This window comes from Mustela putorius, unplaced genomic scaffold, assembly GCF_011764305.1.
Source record: "Mustela putorius furo isolate JIRA1106 unplaced genomic scaffold, ASM1176430v1.1 tig00000721_pilon_pilon_pilon, whole genome shotgun sequence".
Classification (NCBI taxonomy): Eukaryota; Metazoa; Chordata; class Mammalia; order Carnivora; family Mustelidae; genus Mustela; species Mustela putorius.
Genome location: NW_025421456.1, coordinates 3,008,254 through 3,025,426, shown reverse-complemented (window position 1 = coordinate 3,025,426; position 17,173 = coordinate 3,008,254). Strand labels below are relative to the sequence as shown.

At 37.0% G+C, this 17,173-nt stretch overlaps 1 protein-coding gene across 1 annotated transcript; it reads left to right on the top strand.

Annotated features, from left to right (window-relative positions):
- Positions 1 to 428: 428 nt before the first annotated feature.
- IL21 (interleukin 21) lies at positions 429 to 8,073 on the top strand. Its single transcript, XM_004747968.3, has 5 exons — positions 429 to 633; positions 742 to 777; positions 5,212 to 5,367; positions 7,381 to 7,458; positions 7,555 to 8,073. Exons 1-5 carry the CDS (start codon positions 466 to 468, stop codon positions 7,576 to 7,578), a joined length of 462 nt encoding a protein of 153 aa, XP_004748025.1. The 5' UTR covers positions 429 to 465; the 3' UTR covers positions 7,579 to 8,073.
- The last annotated feature ends 9,100 nt before the right edge of the window (positions 8,074 to 17,173 follow it).

Genomic DNA, 17,173 nt, shown 5'->3' with positions numbered 1-17,173 from the left:
GCAAGAAAGCACATGTTGCCACCTTACTCATTATTGAAGTGCCCTTATGACTGGCTGAGGGAATAGGTAAGATGCTAGGGGAGGCCAAGAAAGAGAGATCAAAGTGTTTTTGTTTACTTTTTTGAAGTTTTGTAGTACCTACTGTTTACCATGCATGCTTCTTGATTCATGCTGAAAATTGGAATTCACCCATTTCTCTTTTTCCTGTCTAAGATGCAGATGGGGCACATTTCGTTGACTCCATCAATCCCTGCCCCCACGCATTAGCACATGCACACGTACACCTAGCCAGTGGAAAAGAAAAAAGAGTTACTCACATTCATCCATTTTACAAAGATTTCCAGGCTGCAATGGGAGGGCTTTACCTCTCCCTGAAGGATGAATAAATAGGTAGCTTTACTGACAACCTGTTCACAGTCAAACTGCAGTGAAAACTGAGACCAAGGTCTTGCTCTACTGGCACTTATGAGATCCAGTGCTGGCAACATGGAGAAGATAGTCATCTGCCTAATGGTCATCTTCTTGGGGACAGTGGCCCATAAATCAAGCATCCAAGAGCCAGATCGTCACTTGCTTAGATTGCGTCAACTTATAGATATTGTTGATCAGCTGAAAGATAATCTGAATGACTTGGTAAGGCCATATTTGTCACAACAAAATTTAAATAATATTCTCCAATTAATATAAAAGGAACTTTTCGACTTATAAAAATAACCCAGAACTAATTTTCTTTTGCTCTAGGACAATGAATCTCTGCCAGCTCCAGAGGATGTAAAGGTAAGACCAGTTGAATTTATTTGTGAAATATATGTGGTACAAGTTTTTAAATCCAATTAAGAAAGGCATTAACATAATTATTTAGGAACCTACTTAATTTTAATGAGTTTGGGGGTTTAATAGTTAGTAAAATAGTTATTTTTATTTTGATCAAACATTCATTGGTTTACCAACAAGCCAACCAATAAAACACTGCATATATAAACATATAAAAATATATTTTTAATCTCCAAATATCTCTAAGAGTACTTCCAAGTAGTATTGTTGTGACAGAATAACAAAACTATACTATGATCAGTTTCTGAACAATAACCAACTAACTACATTGTAAGAGCCCTTGTGTGTGAAACTTATTCAGCCCTCCTTGGCAAGCCTATCTAAGACATAGAGACACACCCTGGAAGAAGCAGAATTCACCTTTTAGTGAAAAGAAAGAAAGACAATAAAGAAAAGACAGAAAGGAAGAAAAGGAAAGAAAGGAAGGAAGGAAGGAGGGAGAGAGGGAAAGGAAGAGAGAGAAGGCACAACAAGGAAAAATGGTAGAATGGCAATCAGGGCTGTCCTTTAGAATATAATTCCCATATACCTTGGCCTCAGTGAGTCTTGTCTTTGGCCTTTGGAGAGGTCCTTCAAAAGGACTATTTTCACAAACTCATCCCATTCTCTTAAGCCATTTAAATCCACTAGGTCCATTAGGTCCATTAGGTCCCAGGAAGAAAGCATCTAGGATATAGTTCAAGAGTGCTCCGTGCTGATCTTTTCCTTAGTAACTTTGCTCTAGTCTTCACGTCAGGTAACCTGAGGAGATAAATGCAATTGGGGAAATGTTTTCATTGTCACAGACCTTTAAGTGCATAAATGAGAGTTACAATAAAAGTGCTACCAGTAATTAGGACACTACAAAGGGGAGGCATAAAAAGATACATTGCAGAGAAAACATTTATCGTAAATGACTATGTGTAAAAGTTTAGAAAGTGAATGAGTCACAACTATTGCTTTTCTCTAAAATTCACTCTCTAGCTCTGAACCTAACCACTCTCATTTACTAGGCCCTTTTCTAATAAGCAGCATCTAAAATGAAAGTAGCACATTCAGCTTATTGGAAAGACTTTTCCAATAAGTGAGAATATTCTTAATCATGACCTAATTATCAAAATATGCATTTTCAGCATCTCACGCATTTTATTTAACTGCTGTGGTTAGAGTCCTTTTGCACCAGCCCTGTCTATAAGTTGCAAAATGAAAAATAGGGAAGATTTCCCATTTTCTAACTTGAATTGATTCAGTAGGTACATCCTTTGTTAAGTATCTATGCTTTGTTGAAGATAGAGATTTTTTTGTTTTTGTTTTACATCATAACAAGATTTTTTTTTCTTGGTGACACTGTATCTATCTGACAATCTTATCCAACAATGCTGATTATGATACAAGTAAGAAATGGTGTAACTAATCTTTAAACTATGTTGGCAGGCAAACTTAGGAAGAAAAAAATAGTTAAAGGCCACAGTAGCTTTATATCAAGTTTTTCAGGGCTAGCATGAAAGCAGGGTCTATAAGAGATTTGAAAAGACTAAAATGCTTAAGGAAAATAAATTCATTTACATGTTACATGTAAATGTTGCTACAAATAGTGATTATCTCCCATCCCTAATTGGCTTTGCCAGGCATCATTCTCTTTCTTTCTAATTACATAACCAGTGGTCCTCAACTGATAATGACTTTACCCCCTGAGAACATCTGACTTTGGAGAAATTTTTGGTTGTCACAATTGTGTGTAGGGGACTGCTTTCTATTGGCATCTAGTAGTTAGAGGCTGAAGGTGCTACTAAACATCCTAGAATGCACAGGACAGTCCTAACAACAAAGAATTATCTAGCCCAAAATGTCAATAGTGTTGTTACTGAGAAACCCTAAACCTGGTTTGTGTGTAGGGTAAGGTAATCTCCACTAAGACTTCCTAGTGTGACTGGCCAGGCCTTTCTGTGAGAGGGGTTAAAATAAGCTATATGGAGGTAAATATTTTCAAACACTCAGTTGCAAAACAACAAAGCCAAATGTGCTCCCTTGCAAAAGCAGCACTTGACTGTTCTCTGTTTGTTACTCTTGCTTTCGACTTCTGTACTTCTCCCTCTGTTCGCAATACTAATGTAGGACACATAACTCTTCATGTTATCATGGGTTCGAGGATGAAGGAATCACAGTCTTGCCCTCATAGTTTGTTGCCACCAAGGCACAGCAAAGGAAAATAACAGTGATACTCCCAGATGGTGGTGCTATGCATGATTTTGGGTTCATCCTTAAACCCTGTAAGTGACAGAGCACCAAGGCTCCCTGAAGCAAGGTTAATCTCTTCATGCCCCTTTTCAGTACATCCTTAAGGCAGTTAGCAGGACAGCTCCTCCACTTCTTTTCCTCTTTGAGGCTGCCTTTAATGTGCACCCAAAACCAAATCCAACAGTTCTTTGTCCTGGACTCCACATCGCCAAGGCCCACTCTGCTGCTTGCAGAAAGCACAAAGCAACATACCACACTGCTTATTGACACAGGTGAACAAGGAAAGGCAGGGGAGACAGCACAGCCTGTCAGTATGTGTATCAGCATCCAGATGCCATTTAGAGGCTTTCAGAAAATCTTTCTCAGGTATAAAATCTTTCATCACTGATCATGACCATTCCTGGCAACATCAAGGGAGTTCATTTGGTAGGGCCCCTCTACTTCTTTGGAACATAACTTTCTTTCAACATACATATGTAAATGTTAACTCAGCAAAATGGGCTTCTGTGAGAAATGCTGGTTTTTCAGATCATCACGGATGAAGCAGTTAGTGTTTTCAGTTTCAGCTGGAAAATTTACCTCTTTAAATATGAATATTATTTTTTTCCAGTAAGTTAAGCCGGTTGTGGTCAAAAAGAAGAGAAAAGAAAAAACTTCAACAAACATGAACATGTGGTTTTCAAGGAAAAAAAAGTGCTATAATTAACATTTATAAATAGTTTCTATTAAATAAGCATTTTGGCAAACATATGGAAAGGATATTACCTTGCCCTTATGAGAGAGGCAAGCTGCTCTGATATAAGGAAACCAGATAAGCTGGTTTTCGGCTTGTGGCTATGTATGCAAAGCAAACCTGATGGGGTTGTATCTTAAAGATGCATGTTATTAATCAACATTCATACTGGGTAAGCATATGAGTTGGAAAATGTAAAGCAGGCCAGATGCTATTTTCAGCTGATTGTCCATGAGAAGACTCAGGTAAGTTTGTTATATATGGGACTGCCCTTGTAGGGACTGAGAGAGATTGAGGTTTCTGGTTATACGGCAGTGACTTCCACACACATTAATGCAATGAGGATACAGCAACTATGGTAGGGCGGGCTGGGGATTGGAGAGCATACATACATTTGCCGAAAGAAAAAAGAAACTTGGATACAAGTTCTTAGATGAGCATTAAAATGTTTGCAACAAGTCAGTTTAAATTTTGTTCTTCCAATAAACTCCATTTTATTTTTAGTTTGATTTTTAAGATTTTTTTGACTTATTCACTACTCACTACTTATTTGGCTAAACCAAGAGACAAGGTTTTGACTCTCGTTCTGTCCACTTCTCTATTCTTTGAGATACTACCCTTAGTTTCTAAGGAGCGGTCTTCCCTCCCATTGGTTGGCCAAGTCTCAAATTCTGTTCCTTGACTTCTTGACTCAGGCAGAATCCTACTCTAACTGATCCAAGAATGTGAATAGGATTTTAGAAGAGTCATGTGTAGTATTTCACAGGTATAATGAATCTTAGATATGGAATAGGTCATCAAAGGTCAAAGCCACTTCCTTTCCCCAAAGTAGGGGTTTTGACTCATTTATTTCATTTGTCAACTCCACACCTATTTATTGAGCATTCACCAACAATGAAACACGATGCCAGGTATTGTACAAGATCAGAAGATGCTTGAGACAGGTCACCGTTAGATGCTCTCATGTATACTGTAGAGAGAGAGGAAGAAAAAAAACAAATAAAATTGATTGTTAATTGTACTACAGTGTATCTCACCCAAAGCTGCAAATAGGCACAGTGTAACTTTTAGAAAACTTGTTCTAAAACCAAACCAACTCTCCCCCACAAAACAAGAAGATCCTGCCTACCACCCAGACTTCAAATGGAATTAGGAATAAAGAGCTATGGAAAAGTGAGGCTCTTCCCTCTTGACTGTGAGGCAGGACTATGGTCTCTCTTCCCTAATATGAGGCGATATTTCAAATGTCAGGTGCCTCATTCTCTTCAGCTCAAAGATTAAGTATGATGTGAACTTATTGCTCATCATCTGCTGAAATAAATGTGATCTAATACATTGTAGTAGAGGTAGAAAAAGAGGATTGGGAAGATCATTTTTACTTTCTGAATAACTTTTGTTAACATATATACAAATTATTTCTCTTTCAGAAACATTGTGAGTGGTCAGCTTTTTCATGTTTTCAGACGGCCCAACTAAAGGCAGCAAATACAGGAGGCAACGAGCAGAAAATAAAAGTATTAACGAAACAGCTGAAGAGGAAACTACCTCTCAAAAATGCAGACAAAAGACAGATACACAGACGAGTAAGATTGTTATTTGTTATCTATCTTATTTGTACTTATTAACTATGTCTCTTACATGATGTAACACACACACACACACAAACACACTTGGAGCCAGAGATTCTGGTGCTTTTCTTCCAGTTACATGTTATCATATATGGTGTATTTTGAGAAGTGGAGTCACCTCTTCCAAATCCACAGACTTAGAAGTGCCCAGAAATTCTAGAGTTTTCTAAAAGTCCCTGGTAGCTAGAAGAAATCTCTGTAACTTCCCAAGGTGAGGAAGTCGCTAGGTAGAGAATCCAATTGTGACTTGCTAGTTAAATATTATTCTCTCATTTCTCTCAAGTCACATATAACTCGTATTCTTATTAACAGATCCCAGTTTTTGCACAAGAAAGGAGATAGCCTACAAAAGACTAAGAAAAGTCTCAAACTTGGCCGCCTTCTCTTAAATAAATATTATTGTCCTGTACAATCATAGAATCAATACTACATTTAAATAGATAGACTTATTTGGCTGGAGAATTTTAATAGTCCCTGGTTTTAGGAGGTCCTACAAGGTATACCCTCTTGTATATCTCTTCTTATGTCAATTCATAAGCAATGCTGATACTCTCATGACTAACTCAAGAATTAATAGAAACCAGTGGATAAACACATAAGATAAATTGCTCCAAAATATTTTTTAATCAGTTCTCTCTCCACCAAGGAATTTCATGTGTGATTAAAATGAAATCTTAATGGCTTTTATTTTCTTTAATTGCTTGGCCAGGTTGCAATGTTAAGAGTATCCCTCTAAAACTTTTCCAGACAGAAAGGGGCTGAGCCTGTGTTTGCAACCTAATAGCAAAGACTCATGAAATGGCAGTGCTGGCATTGAGCTTAGAACTATCTAGTTAAACACCTTCAATTGGTAGATGGGAAAATGAGACCTACAGAGGTTAAGTGATTATCCTAGCCCCACAAATACTAAGTGGTAGAATGAGAACTAGCACTTCTATCATCTAACTTTCAGTCAAATGCTCTCACCACAACATCAAACTGACTTAGAGATGCTGAATATCAAGCAGTGGCCTGGTGTTTGCTCTCAAAAAGAATAAGGATATGGGCGCCTGGGTGGCTCAGTGGGTTAAGCCGCTGCCTTCGGCTCAGGTCATGATCTCAGGGTCCTGGGATCAAGTCCCACATCAGGCTCTCTGCTCAGCAGGGAGCCAGCATCCCTCTCTCTCTCTGCCTGCCTCTCTGCCTACTTGTGATCTATCTCTGTCAAATAAATAAATAAAATCTTAAAAAAAAAGAATAAGGATAAAGAAAAAAACCCTAGAATTTAAAAATATATATATAAGCGGGTAATACACATATGAAATTTGTTCACTCTCCCTATAATCAACTAAATACAAGTTAAGGAAATCCTACTTCTATCCAATTAAAAATTTTAACAATACCCAACAATAGTAAGTATGGTCTGCATGAACAGAGGTAAACCTTTTTCACAACATACATCAAGAGAAATATTTTTATTCCTTTAATTTAGTAATTCTACTTCTAGAATTCTATCAAATAAAATAGATGCATATAAAATTATTCAGAAATGTTCTTGCAGTATTGTATGTAATAGTGAAAAGTTAGAACAATCTATGTGTCCAAAAATAGTAATAAGTTTGATACAATGTTGGAATACAAAGCAACCATTATGTATCATATTTTTGAAGAATATTTAACATGCAGGAAATGCTTGTTATATGTTGAGTGTAAATAAAGCAAATTACCATCAAGTTAAAAAACATAAATGCAAATTGTAAAAACCATTACTGGAAGGATATACATCAAAAGATTGCATGGTTATCTCTGAGGATAGGATTACAAGTAATTTTTCCCATTGTTTTCTTCCTGAACAATTTTATGTGCGTCTTGAATTTTTTTCAGTGAACATGATTTATATTTCTAATTGGAAAAAAAATTTTAACTGAACACTTTAATAAGTAGGAAAAATGTTTTAAAGGAGAATATTATTCTTTCATTGATTTCTAGACATGCCCCTCATGTGATTCTTATGAGAAAACACCACCCAAAGAATTCCTAGAAAGACTGAAATCGCTCATCCAAAGGGTATGTAGCTGCAATTATGTTTGATTTTCTACTTTGTATTTATCTACCCAGATTGCTGCTTATGTTTGTGTTACTCATGGTATATTATTTCCACAGATGATTTATCAGCATCTCTCCTAGAACACATGGAATATGAGGTTCCTGAGGATCTAACTTGAAGCTGGACACTATATTACATACTCTAACACAGTAGTGAATCTCACTTCTTGGTTTCTAAATGGAGGAGTACAATGTATTAGTGATGGGGAGAAAGACTCAGATAAGTGTTCAAAGTCAGGATTATTTCCCCCCAATTACAATGCAGTATTTCAGTTTGATCCACATGGTTTGTTTTGATCAACTTGAAAAAGCTTTCTACTCAATTAGAGTTTGACTTCCTCTGTTATGGTTTCTATGGTTTCTAAAATTTTTACTTGATATTATTGCCCAACTATGATATTCCTTTATTGGTGGAGAAGCTTAAAATTTTTAGCCAAAAATGTAATTTGGGAACTTACTGATCTTATACTTACCTTGATCTTGATTACCACAAGAATGAGGTCTCTGATGATCATAACTTAAGTTATACACCTTTGTTCAAGCTGAGAAATACAGAAGCATATAGTCAAGATGAGAAGTTGGTCTTTATTCTTTTAAGGAAATGAAAACCTAGTGTTTAGAAATGTAAATCTGAAGAGTTTACTTTTTATCTCAGACTATCTAATGTATAAATATATAGTTTATTTATGTGCCAAGGGATAGTTTTACTAGATGGCTACAAAAAAGTCTTATTCCTTTATTGGGATTTATCAAAAATATTTAAATGCTATAGATATGAATGTATTTATGGAATACACTCTTTAATCTTTTTTTCTTTGAGTGGGATTAATAGTACCTTTCCCAGTTCAAGTGCCCTTATAAGCTAACATTTTAAGCTTGTGGAAATGGCAATTAAAACCTACAGAGGGCATATATCAGGTGGTCTTCTGAAACAAAATACATTTGAAAAGTCTTGTAGCTCTCATCTCAAATTGTTATAATGTTTGTATGGGAGTGAGCTAGTAACTCCAAATGTCTGTCACCTTTCTTTCTTCCTTTCTTTTCTTTCTCCTTTTTAAAGTGACAGACACCTTGTGCTCGCATGCTTTGCATAAGACAAATTCAATCATCTATATAAGATCAAAATCAGGAGACAAATCAAGAAGCCAAGACTCCTGTCCTCATAGAAAACAGACCTTGCATAAACATTCCAAACTTTCAACCATGGATAGTAAGAATAAGAAACCTGCTCTAATTGCCATTTCATATCAACTCTAGCAGAGTTTATTTAAATATTAAGTTAAAAACTCTAGAAAAATAAAATTTTTGCCAGAACATTATAAGCTATTTGAGAATCTCTTATTGTTAAAATGGCTGTGAATGTGCAAGAGGATGTGGGATGGGAAACACTGTATGTTCTGAGAAGAGAAAATGATCTACTTAAAAGTCTTTTAAAAACAAGTAACAGATAAATTTGAAGTTCTGAAAGATACATTAGCCATCAATGATTTCATCAACTCTCAATGAAATGTTGTATCGTCTGAAACAAGGCATTCTGCTTTACAATTTTTAAAATGTTATTCCAGAGGGGTCATGTAAACAATGACAATGATAACACGCATGGAGAGCCTGCCTATGTGTGAAATGGTGCCAGCCCAGACTGCTGGGATAAAAGTAGAAAGCGGCCGCAAAGTTAACTAGGAAAGGGTGAAGTCTGTATTTCTTGTTTCTGGCTTTATAGTTGTTGACTTCTTTGACACTGTGATTTTATATTTAAAATAATGTATTTATTTTGGTGTGTTTACTGTTAAAAATCTCTGTTCTAATCCTTTGACCGGAGATTCTACCTTAGAAATAAAAATAATTTAATGGGGTGTTGGTTAAGAGCCTTCACTAAGCGGAGGTTAAAGACTCAGGTAAAGATCCTAACAACACCCCAAGAAAAGCACTGCATTGGAACAAACAAGATGAAGTAAGACTTGAACAGCTCCATCTTCACTGCTCCGTGTTCAAGGTTTACCCAGCCCTCAAAAGGGATATAAGGCTTACCTATAAACATTATTGTCATGATTCAGGAGGCCTGAAATTCTGCTGGCTGTGAAATCATGGTCACTTGCTTAAATTTTCGCGGTTTCTATTTCCTTCTCTATAGAATGAGGGTGTTGGACTGAATCTTTAAAGTCTGTTCTGCCTTTTTTTTAGAGTTTTATGTGTTTTTGAGTCTCTAAAATTCTGGATACTCTTATGGGAACATCTGACCATACTTTTGAGTAGAAGTTTAACTGAATCTAAAGTTCAGTTACACAATCTAATTCAATTGCATTTGTAACAAGACTCATTGCAGGAACAAAAGAGATGTTCCGAACAAACAAAAGGAAGGAAAGAAGAAAAGAAATCCAGAAAAGCATTGCAGTAGGTCACAGAAATTCAGGGAAAATCAATCATGATTTTTACAATTGTAGCAGGAAGTGTCTTCTTTGGACACGTATAAAGTTGTAGCATTATTATTCTATATTATTGCTCTGTTGTATTTACATTTGCATCCGAGAATTTAGTTTTAATGCAAACTATGTACTTTATAACTTAATAATTATTTATTATATATTTGGTTTTAAATGTTTATGTTCATGGCTTCTTATTTAAGACTTGATCATATTAAATACTTCCCAGTCAGTACAACGGTCTTTGTGATTCCCTGGAAACCCTTAATTCAATAGCCTAAGTAGAAAATAAAAGGTGATTCTCAGTTTCTGGGAGCATATTGTTTTTATATGTATCTTCTCTCCTTACATACTTCACTGAAATGGAATCTTGGACTCCTGTCTCTCTACCTTAAGGATACCACTTCCTTTTGCAACTCTCCCAAATGTATGGCAACTCCTGGAAGACTTGAAGATATCCTTCCCAATGCCTGTTATGTGCACACTCTTATTTAAAACTCTTTCCTGCTTTGACATTTATTCCATATAGCTTTTCTCTTTCCTTACTTGTCATTGATGATTGTCCTCTCCTGGTCACTCCTTCATCTTTTCTGGGGAGTTAGGCATATTCCTTCCTTGAATTCAACTTCTGCAATTATCTTGGGTAACTTCAGTGCCCATGGGGATGATTCCACCAATGCCACAACTTCCCAGAACCTTGACTACCTCAATTCCAAACACCTACATCTTTTATTCCATCATCATCCCATTCCCATAGCCATGTGTCAGACTTTATTGCCTAAAACTATTCTCTATATGCTATCCTTACATATCTAAAGTCATCACCTGCTAGTCTCCTAGTTCTCAAACTTCCTTACTTCTACCACATTTATCTCAAGACTCCATCATAATAGCCAGGACTTTACCCTCAGTTTATTAATTCCCCTTTGTTGTCCCCCACCCCTCTCCAGAAATTAGGTCTCTGATCAGTCCCTTGAACTTCAGATTCAGCAATCGTCTCAAGTAGCTGCCTACGAACACCCTACCTAACTGTCCTAATCTTGGTCCCCTATTCCAGCTTTGGACACAAGCTGGCCTCTCATCTTTGGGGACACTTTCAAACTTCTCTATCTGGCTTACTAGAATTACTTTCCCACTTCATGCTTAGCTCTGAATACTCATGTGCTTTCAGTATCTGCCTCCACCTATTCTAGTCCACAGGATAGTCCAGGAATAGCCTCACCTCATATGGAGGGGAGAGATTTGAATCACAGTTAAGCTCATTGAAAGAGTAGTCTCTGCATATGTCTATACTCCCTCAACTTCTATTCATTCATTCATTAAATCACTATAGTCTTATTTCTAACATCCTACACCTTATCACTATATCAAAAATTTCCCTTTGTCAGGTCAATGATGACCTTCAAATTACCCAGCTCACAAATGTGTCTAAGTCCTCATCTTACTTGATCTTATCATGGATTTTGCTACCTTTACTCATTCTCTTTTTTCCTTCTTTGACTCTGGAGGGTCCTCCTTCTCCTGGTTCTTATCTTACCTCTCTGACTATGCATTCTCAATGCCAGCTGTTGGTTTGCTTTCCTGTATCCTCCCCCTTAGAAGTGGATGTTCCTAAGGATTCTTTCCTGGCCGCCTTTTCACTTTAAACCTCTTCCCTCAACAGTCTAATGGATTCTTGGTGCTTTAACCAGCCCTCACCCCCTGCCCACTGTATGTTGCTGACTCACAAATCTATAGGTAAAGGCCATCTCTCTCTGCTTATTCCCAGGCCTCTATATCCAACTTCTCCCTGAAGATTTCCATCTCTATTCTCTAGGCCCTTCAGCTCAACATGCCAAAATTGATCTCATCACTGTTTCCCACTTGCATGACCTCCTCTATTTTTCAGTGTTCCCTAATCCTAATGGGAATGTATCTTCAGCCTCCCAGACTCTCCCTTCTCTTTCATTCACTAAAACCAACTGGTCATTGGACCCCGCTATTTCTGTCTCTTAAGTACATCCTTTCTTCTCTCTACCATCCTCTGCCTACTCCCTCTGCCATCATCTTAGTGCAGGCTCTCAACAATGGTTATAACTTTTGATTGGGTTTCTGGCCTCTTGTCTTTTCCTCTTTCCAATCTATCTCTGGATGGCCACCAGAATATCTTATAAAATGTAACTCTGATCAATCACAGTTTCTCCTTATTTAAAGCCCTTCTCTGGTTCTTCTTTGGAGCAAATCCCAGGTCCAAACCTGGGCATGTATGACACTTCATCATTTGCTCCACTCAGCTCCCAGCCTCTTTTCACCTTGAACTTCAAAATTCCAGCCAGTCCAATCTGTTTCTAGTTCCCTGTACATGCCAGGCTGTTTCATTCTTCTGTGCCTTTGCTCATGTAATGTCCTCTCCTTGGAATATTACTCCTCAACACCCAGAAAAGCCCTCATGCATCTGTCAATATTCAACTTAGTCATCAATTCCTCCAGGATTTCCATCAGCATCTTACTCTATCTCTGTGACAATGTTAATCTCTTCCCACTTTTAGAACTTTAACATACTTTGGTTATTTATATTATTTTGATATACACACATTTATTGAATGATACATCTGTTTCCCTTTCCAGAACATAAGTCTCTTTGTAGAAGGAACTGCATCTTGCTAGCACAGTGCCTTATATATAATAGATAATGTATAGTAGAAAACAAATATTTACAAAATTGAATTGAACCAAATACAAAATACATAATTATGCATTGAAATTTTCCTTGGCATCTCTCTTTCTCTTATCCATTGAATCTGATTATCAGCAAAGCCAGTCAACTCTGTTTTCAAATATCTCTAGATGCCAACCACCTGTCACCATCTCGAGATTCCACTTAGCTCAACACCACCACAATCTTTCAATTAGATGATTGTAATACTTTCCTAAATAGTTTTCCTGATTTTGTTCTTGCTTCTCACCAAAATCTATCTGCAACAAGCAATTTGAATGATCTTTTAAACACTGGAGTATGTCACCCTTAGCTCAAAACCTTCTAATGGCTCTCACCTCATTCAGGATAAAGCCTGAGTCCTACAACAAGGGCTACATGGTCATGTCCCCTCAACCTCCCACCTCTCTCACCTCATTTTCACTGTTCTTATTCAACTCAAGCTACATCGGCACTCTTTCCATTCTTCAACACTCCAGGAACACTCCCACTTACGGCAGTTGCATTTCTTGTTTCTTCTGTTTGGAATGCTCTCCTGCCAAATGTCCACATGGTGCATTCCCTCCCCTCCTTCATGTCTTTCCTCAATCAGGTCTACTTTGACTATCATCTTCTTTTAAATTGCAACTCTCCTAAATACCACCGCTTTATTTTTCTCCATAGCACTTACCACCCTCAACATATAGATTTTTATAGTTTATGTATTTATTGTCTCTGTCTCCCACCAGAATGTTAGCTCAGTATGGGTAGAGGTTTTTGTTTGTTTTGTTCACTGCTATATAACTAGCACCTAAAACAATGCCTTGAACATAGAATGAAATCATGAAAAATTTATAGAAAGAATTAGTGTGTTCTATAATAGCTGGCACTGGAGTTCTCCTGCAGGGTTTTAATTCCCAACACATGGTTTGCTTCTTCATTATTATGCAAGTCATGTATGATTGGATTTTTTCTTTTATAGCTTCTCCCTGACCTCTGGGTACTTTGTATTTTCTGTAAATTTATTTCCATCCTCTTATCCAATGTGACACACCTCTTCTATATTTTCTAAATGATATCCCTTAATAAAAAAAAAATGCAAAGCATTCATATAACCACTTGTGAGTCTCTAAATATGTCTTTTTCTTTCTTTGAAAAATATTTTATTTATTTATTTACTTATTTATTTGAGAGAGAGAGAAAAAGAGAGAGAGCAAGAGCGCAAGCAGGGAGAGGCAGAAGGAGAAGCAGATTCCCCACTGTAAAAATGTTTTTTCTACCTCCATTCATAATAAAATATTATTTTCAAGAAAGTTCCTTGTATGTTACTAATTATTTTATTTTTTCACTTTTATTTTTTGAATTTTTCTTTATTCATTCATTCTGAATGAGGTGATAAAGTGCTCTAGAGAAGAAAAGCAGAGAAAGGGAATGGGTGGGGGGCATGTGTGGGGCAAATGAGGAGAAAAAAATTTTTTTAAAGATTTATTTATTATTTTATTTATTATTTGAGAGTGAGAGAGAGAAAAAAAAAAGAGTTGGGGGAGTGGCAGAGGGAGACAATCCTCAAGCAGACTCCCTGCTGAGTGTGGAGCCAGATGCAGGGCTTGATCTCAAGACCCATGAGATCATGACCTGAGCCAATACCAAGACGGGGATGCCCAACTAACTGAGCTAGCTACCCAGAAGCCCCTGAGGAGAAGAGTAGAATGAAAATCTTTAACCAGTGAACTCTTTTGTTACTTCCAGTGAGTTTAAGTGAGGAATACTACAAAGGTGAGCAGCAGTCACATGAAAGAGAATTCTTTGAGGAGCAGTGTTGAAACAGACTTAGTTCAAATGAATAATCTAACAAATGTCAACAAATTGGCAAGTACTTTTCAGTTCTGGCATGCATTATAGTCATCTAGAGCTTATACCAAAAAAAAAAAGAGAATATATATATATATGTATATATATATATATATATACATATATATATATATAACTGGGTATTTAATTAAAATAAAATTAGAATGTCTGAGGACCTGGTCATTAATATTTTTAAAACTCTCTAGGGGATTCTAGTGTGTAGTCAGAGCTAAGAACCACAGAAGGAATCAAGCAATGCTGACACATTATGGCTAGGAGAGACAGATGATATATATACTACAAAATTATGAGTACATTCGTGTACATTTTCCAGATCATTATCTTTTTACAACAATTTAATTCTCTCTGAGACCTTAACAGCAAAGACAACACTCAAAAGATGAGCTTACTTTTTTTTTTTTTAATAACAGAATGACAATTTTGGAGATATTTTAAATAAGATTAATTATTTGTTTAAAAGAGGAATATTAGGGGTGCCTTGGGGGCTCAGTAAGTTAAGCCTCTGCCTTCAGCTTGGGTCAAGATCTCAGGGTCCTGCGATCAAGCTCAGAGATCGGTCTCTCTGTTCAGTGGGGAGCCTGCTTCCCCATCTCTCTGCCTGCCTCTCTGCCTACTTGTGATCTTTCTCTCTTTGTCAAATAAATAAATAAAATCTTTAAAAAAATAAATAAATAAATAAAAGAGGAATGTTAGATGTAGAATAATCATATAATAGGATTCAATATAGCAATAAGAAAACTGAATCTCAGAAAAACAAATAAGATAAAATCAGAGAGGCAGGCAAACCATAAGAGACTCTGAACTATAGGAAACAAACTGAAGGTTGCTGGAGGAGGAGGTGGGCGGGTGGGGTAATTGGGAGATGGAAGAGGAGAGGAGAGGAAACAACATTAAATATCTTTGGTCAGTGGTCAGGTTTTCCCACCGTAGAGCCTAAGAAAATGATTCTGCTGCAAGTGGCTTACTAAGGAAGTGCTCCCAGAGAAACCAGGAAGAGAGTGTGGAAGGACGATTGGGAAAGGGGAAATCCAGGCCTGGGAATAAATTCAAGAGAAATCTCAGATTCTACCTGATCCTACGGGTGCATTGGAGCCTAGATTACACCTCAGAGTTGTTATTTCTCCCCAGAGACAAAGAAACTGGGCTTTTGTATTCCCACTCCTCTTTTTGTCGGTGGAACTTCAGTACAGAAATGAGGCTGCTCCAGTGCCCAAGTGCCATCCTCTGAGTGTCCCAAGTACAAGCTGCCATGAAAGCACACAGATGGGATGGGCACATAGAGCTGATGGAAAGGATCCAAGGGCATCTAGGAAGACACCAACTCTGTCTACTATAGTAAGAATGATTTTTTTTTCATTAAAAGTTTATTTTAACAGAGGTAGTTTTAGAAAGTTAGGATATATTTTTTATATGTAATTACATAGAATTTTATGTATATTTATTATGTACATATCTTATATAAGTTATAAAATATCTATAATTGGGGGCCACAATTTCATTTTCAACAGCCCACTTAACCTAAAGGAGCCCAGTTTTGGTGAGAAATATACTTTAGCACAAAGAATGCTCAAGAGCACGAATATAACACCACTGATGTGCACCCCAAGTCCTGAATACCAGCAGAAACTGCTTCCCTCATTACCACCCCCACCCAAGGGCAGTCATCATTCTCATGCCGCAAACAGAAGAGATTGTCCCTATTAAAATATTCATAGTCTTAGAATATAGGGTAGTTGATGGATTCCAAGCTTCTAGTAAGCCTCCCCACTCTTTTTTTTTTTTTTTTTTGTCTTGGAACCAACCATTTCTTGGAGGGTCCCTTGGGAGAAATGTCATTGTAAGTGTAATTAAAACATTTATATATGTTGATAGATAAATCAGTCTTGAAAAAAGAAAAGTTTGAAGCTGGTCACTCTAAAGAGGGTGCAGAAGGGAAGGGTGTGGCCAGGATGGAAACAGAATTATCCGCAAAATGGTGGGTGGGTAAGTGTTCAGTGTTGCCTGGCAGAGTTTTTCCAGTATGCTAAGTCATTGATGAGGAGAGAATAAAATAGCATTTGAATTTGAAGTAAAAGTGCCATGCTACAATGTTTGTTCTAAAGCTATTACTGTGGGATCAAAACCTGTTGAATGACTTGTGACCACAAGCATATTCATGGTGAGTCACAGGGAAATTTTACTTTTTGCCTATATTATTAGTAGAACCTCTTATTTTCCCAGCGGAAGCTTTTCACTGAGGATGTCCTTTTAAAAAGATACCTTTTAAAGGAGAGGACATGCTGCCACCTATTGAAACAATGCAAGTACACAGACACCCAGATTCTAAAAAATTGTGAAAAGCAAATGGTATCAACTCTAAAAGATTTTCTCAGCTCTTTCAGTTCCGGATTTTGTGAAATTTTTCAGTACTGAGATAATTTTTAAAAGGAGCTTCAGGACCAGGAAAGCCACTTCTCCTCAGACCTAAAGAGCTCAGTGTGAACAAAAATGGGAGTGTTCAAAACCTGCTCTAGTACCATTAGCTGATGTCCTGCTCACACAGAAGCATCTGAGATGAAACTTTATATGATCCTTCAATAGGCAGAATGGCCATTAGATTCCTGTATAGGCATAGTAATCTAGCTCGGGTCCTTTCTAGTTGTTCTCAGCCAGGACATTGTTAACCTCTATCCTTTGTTTAGGATGAAGCCAGAAATACACAGCAGATTTC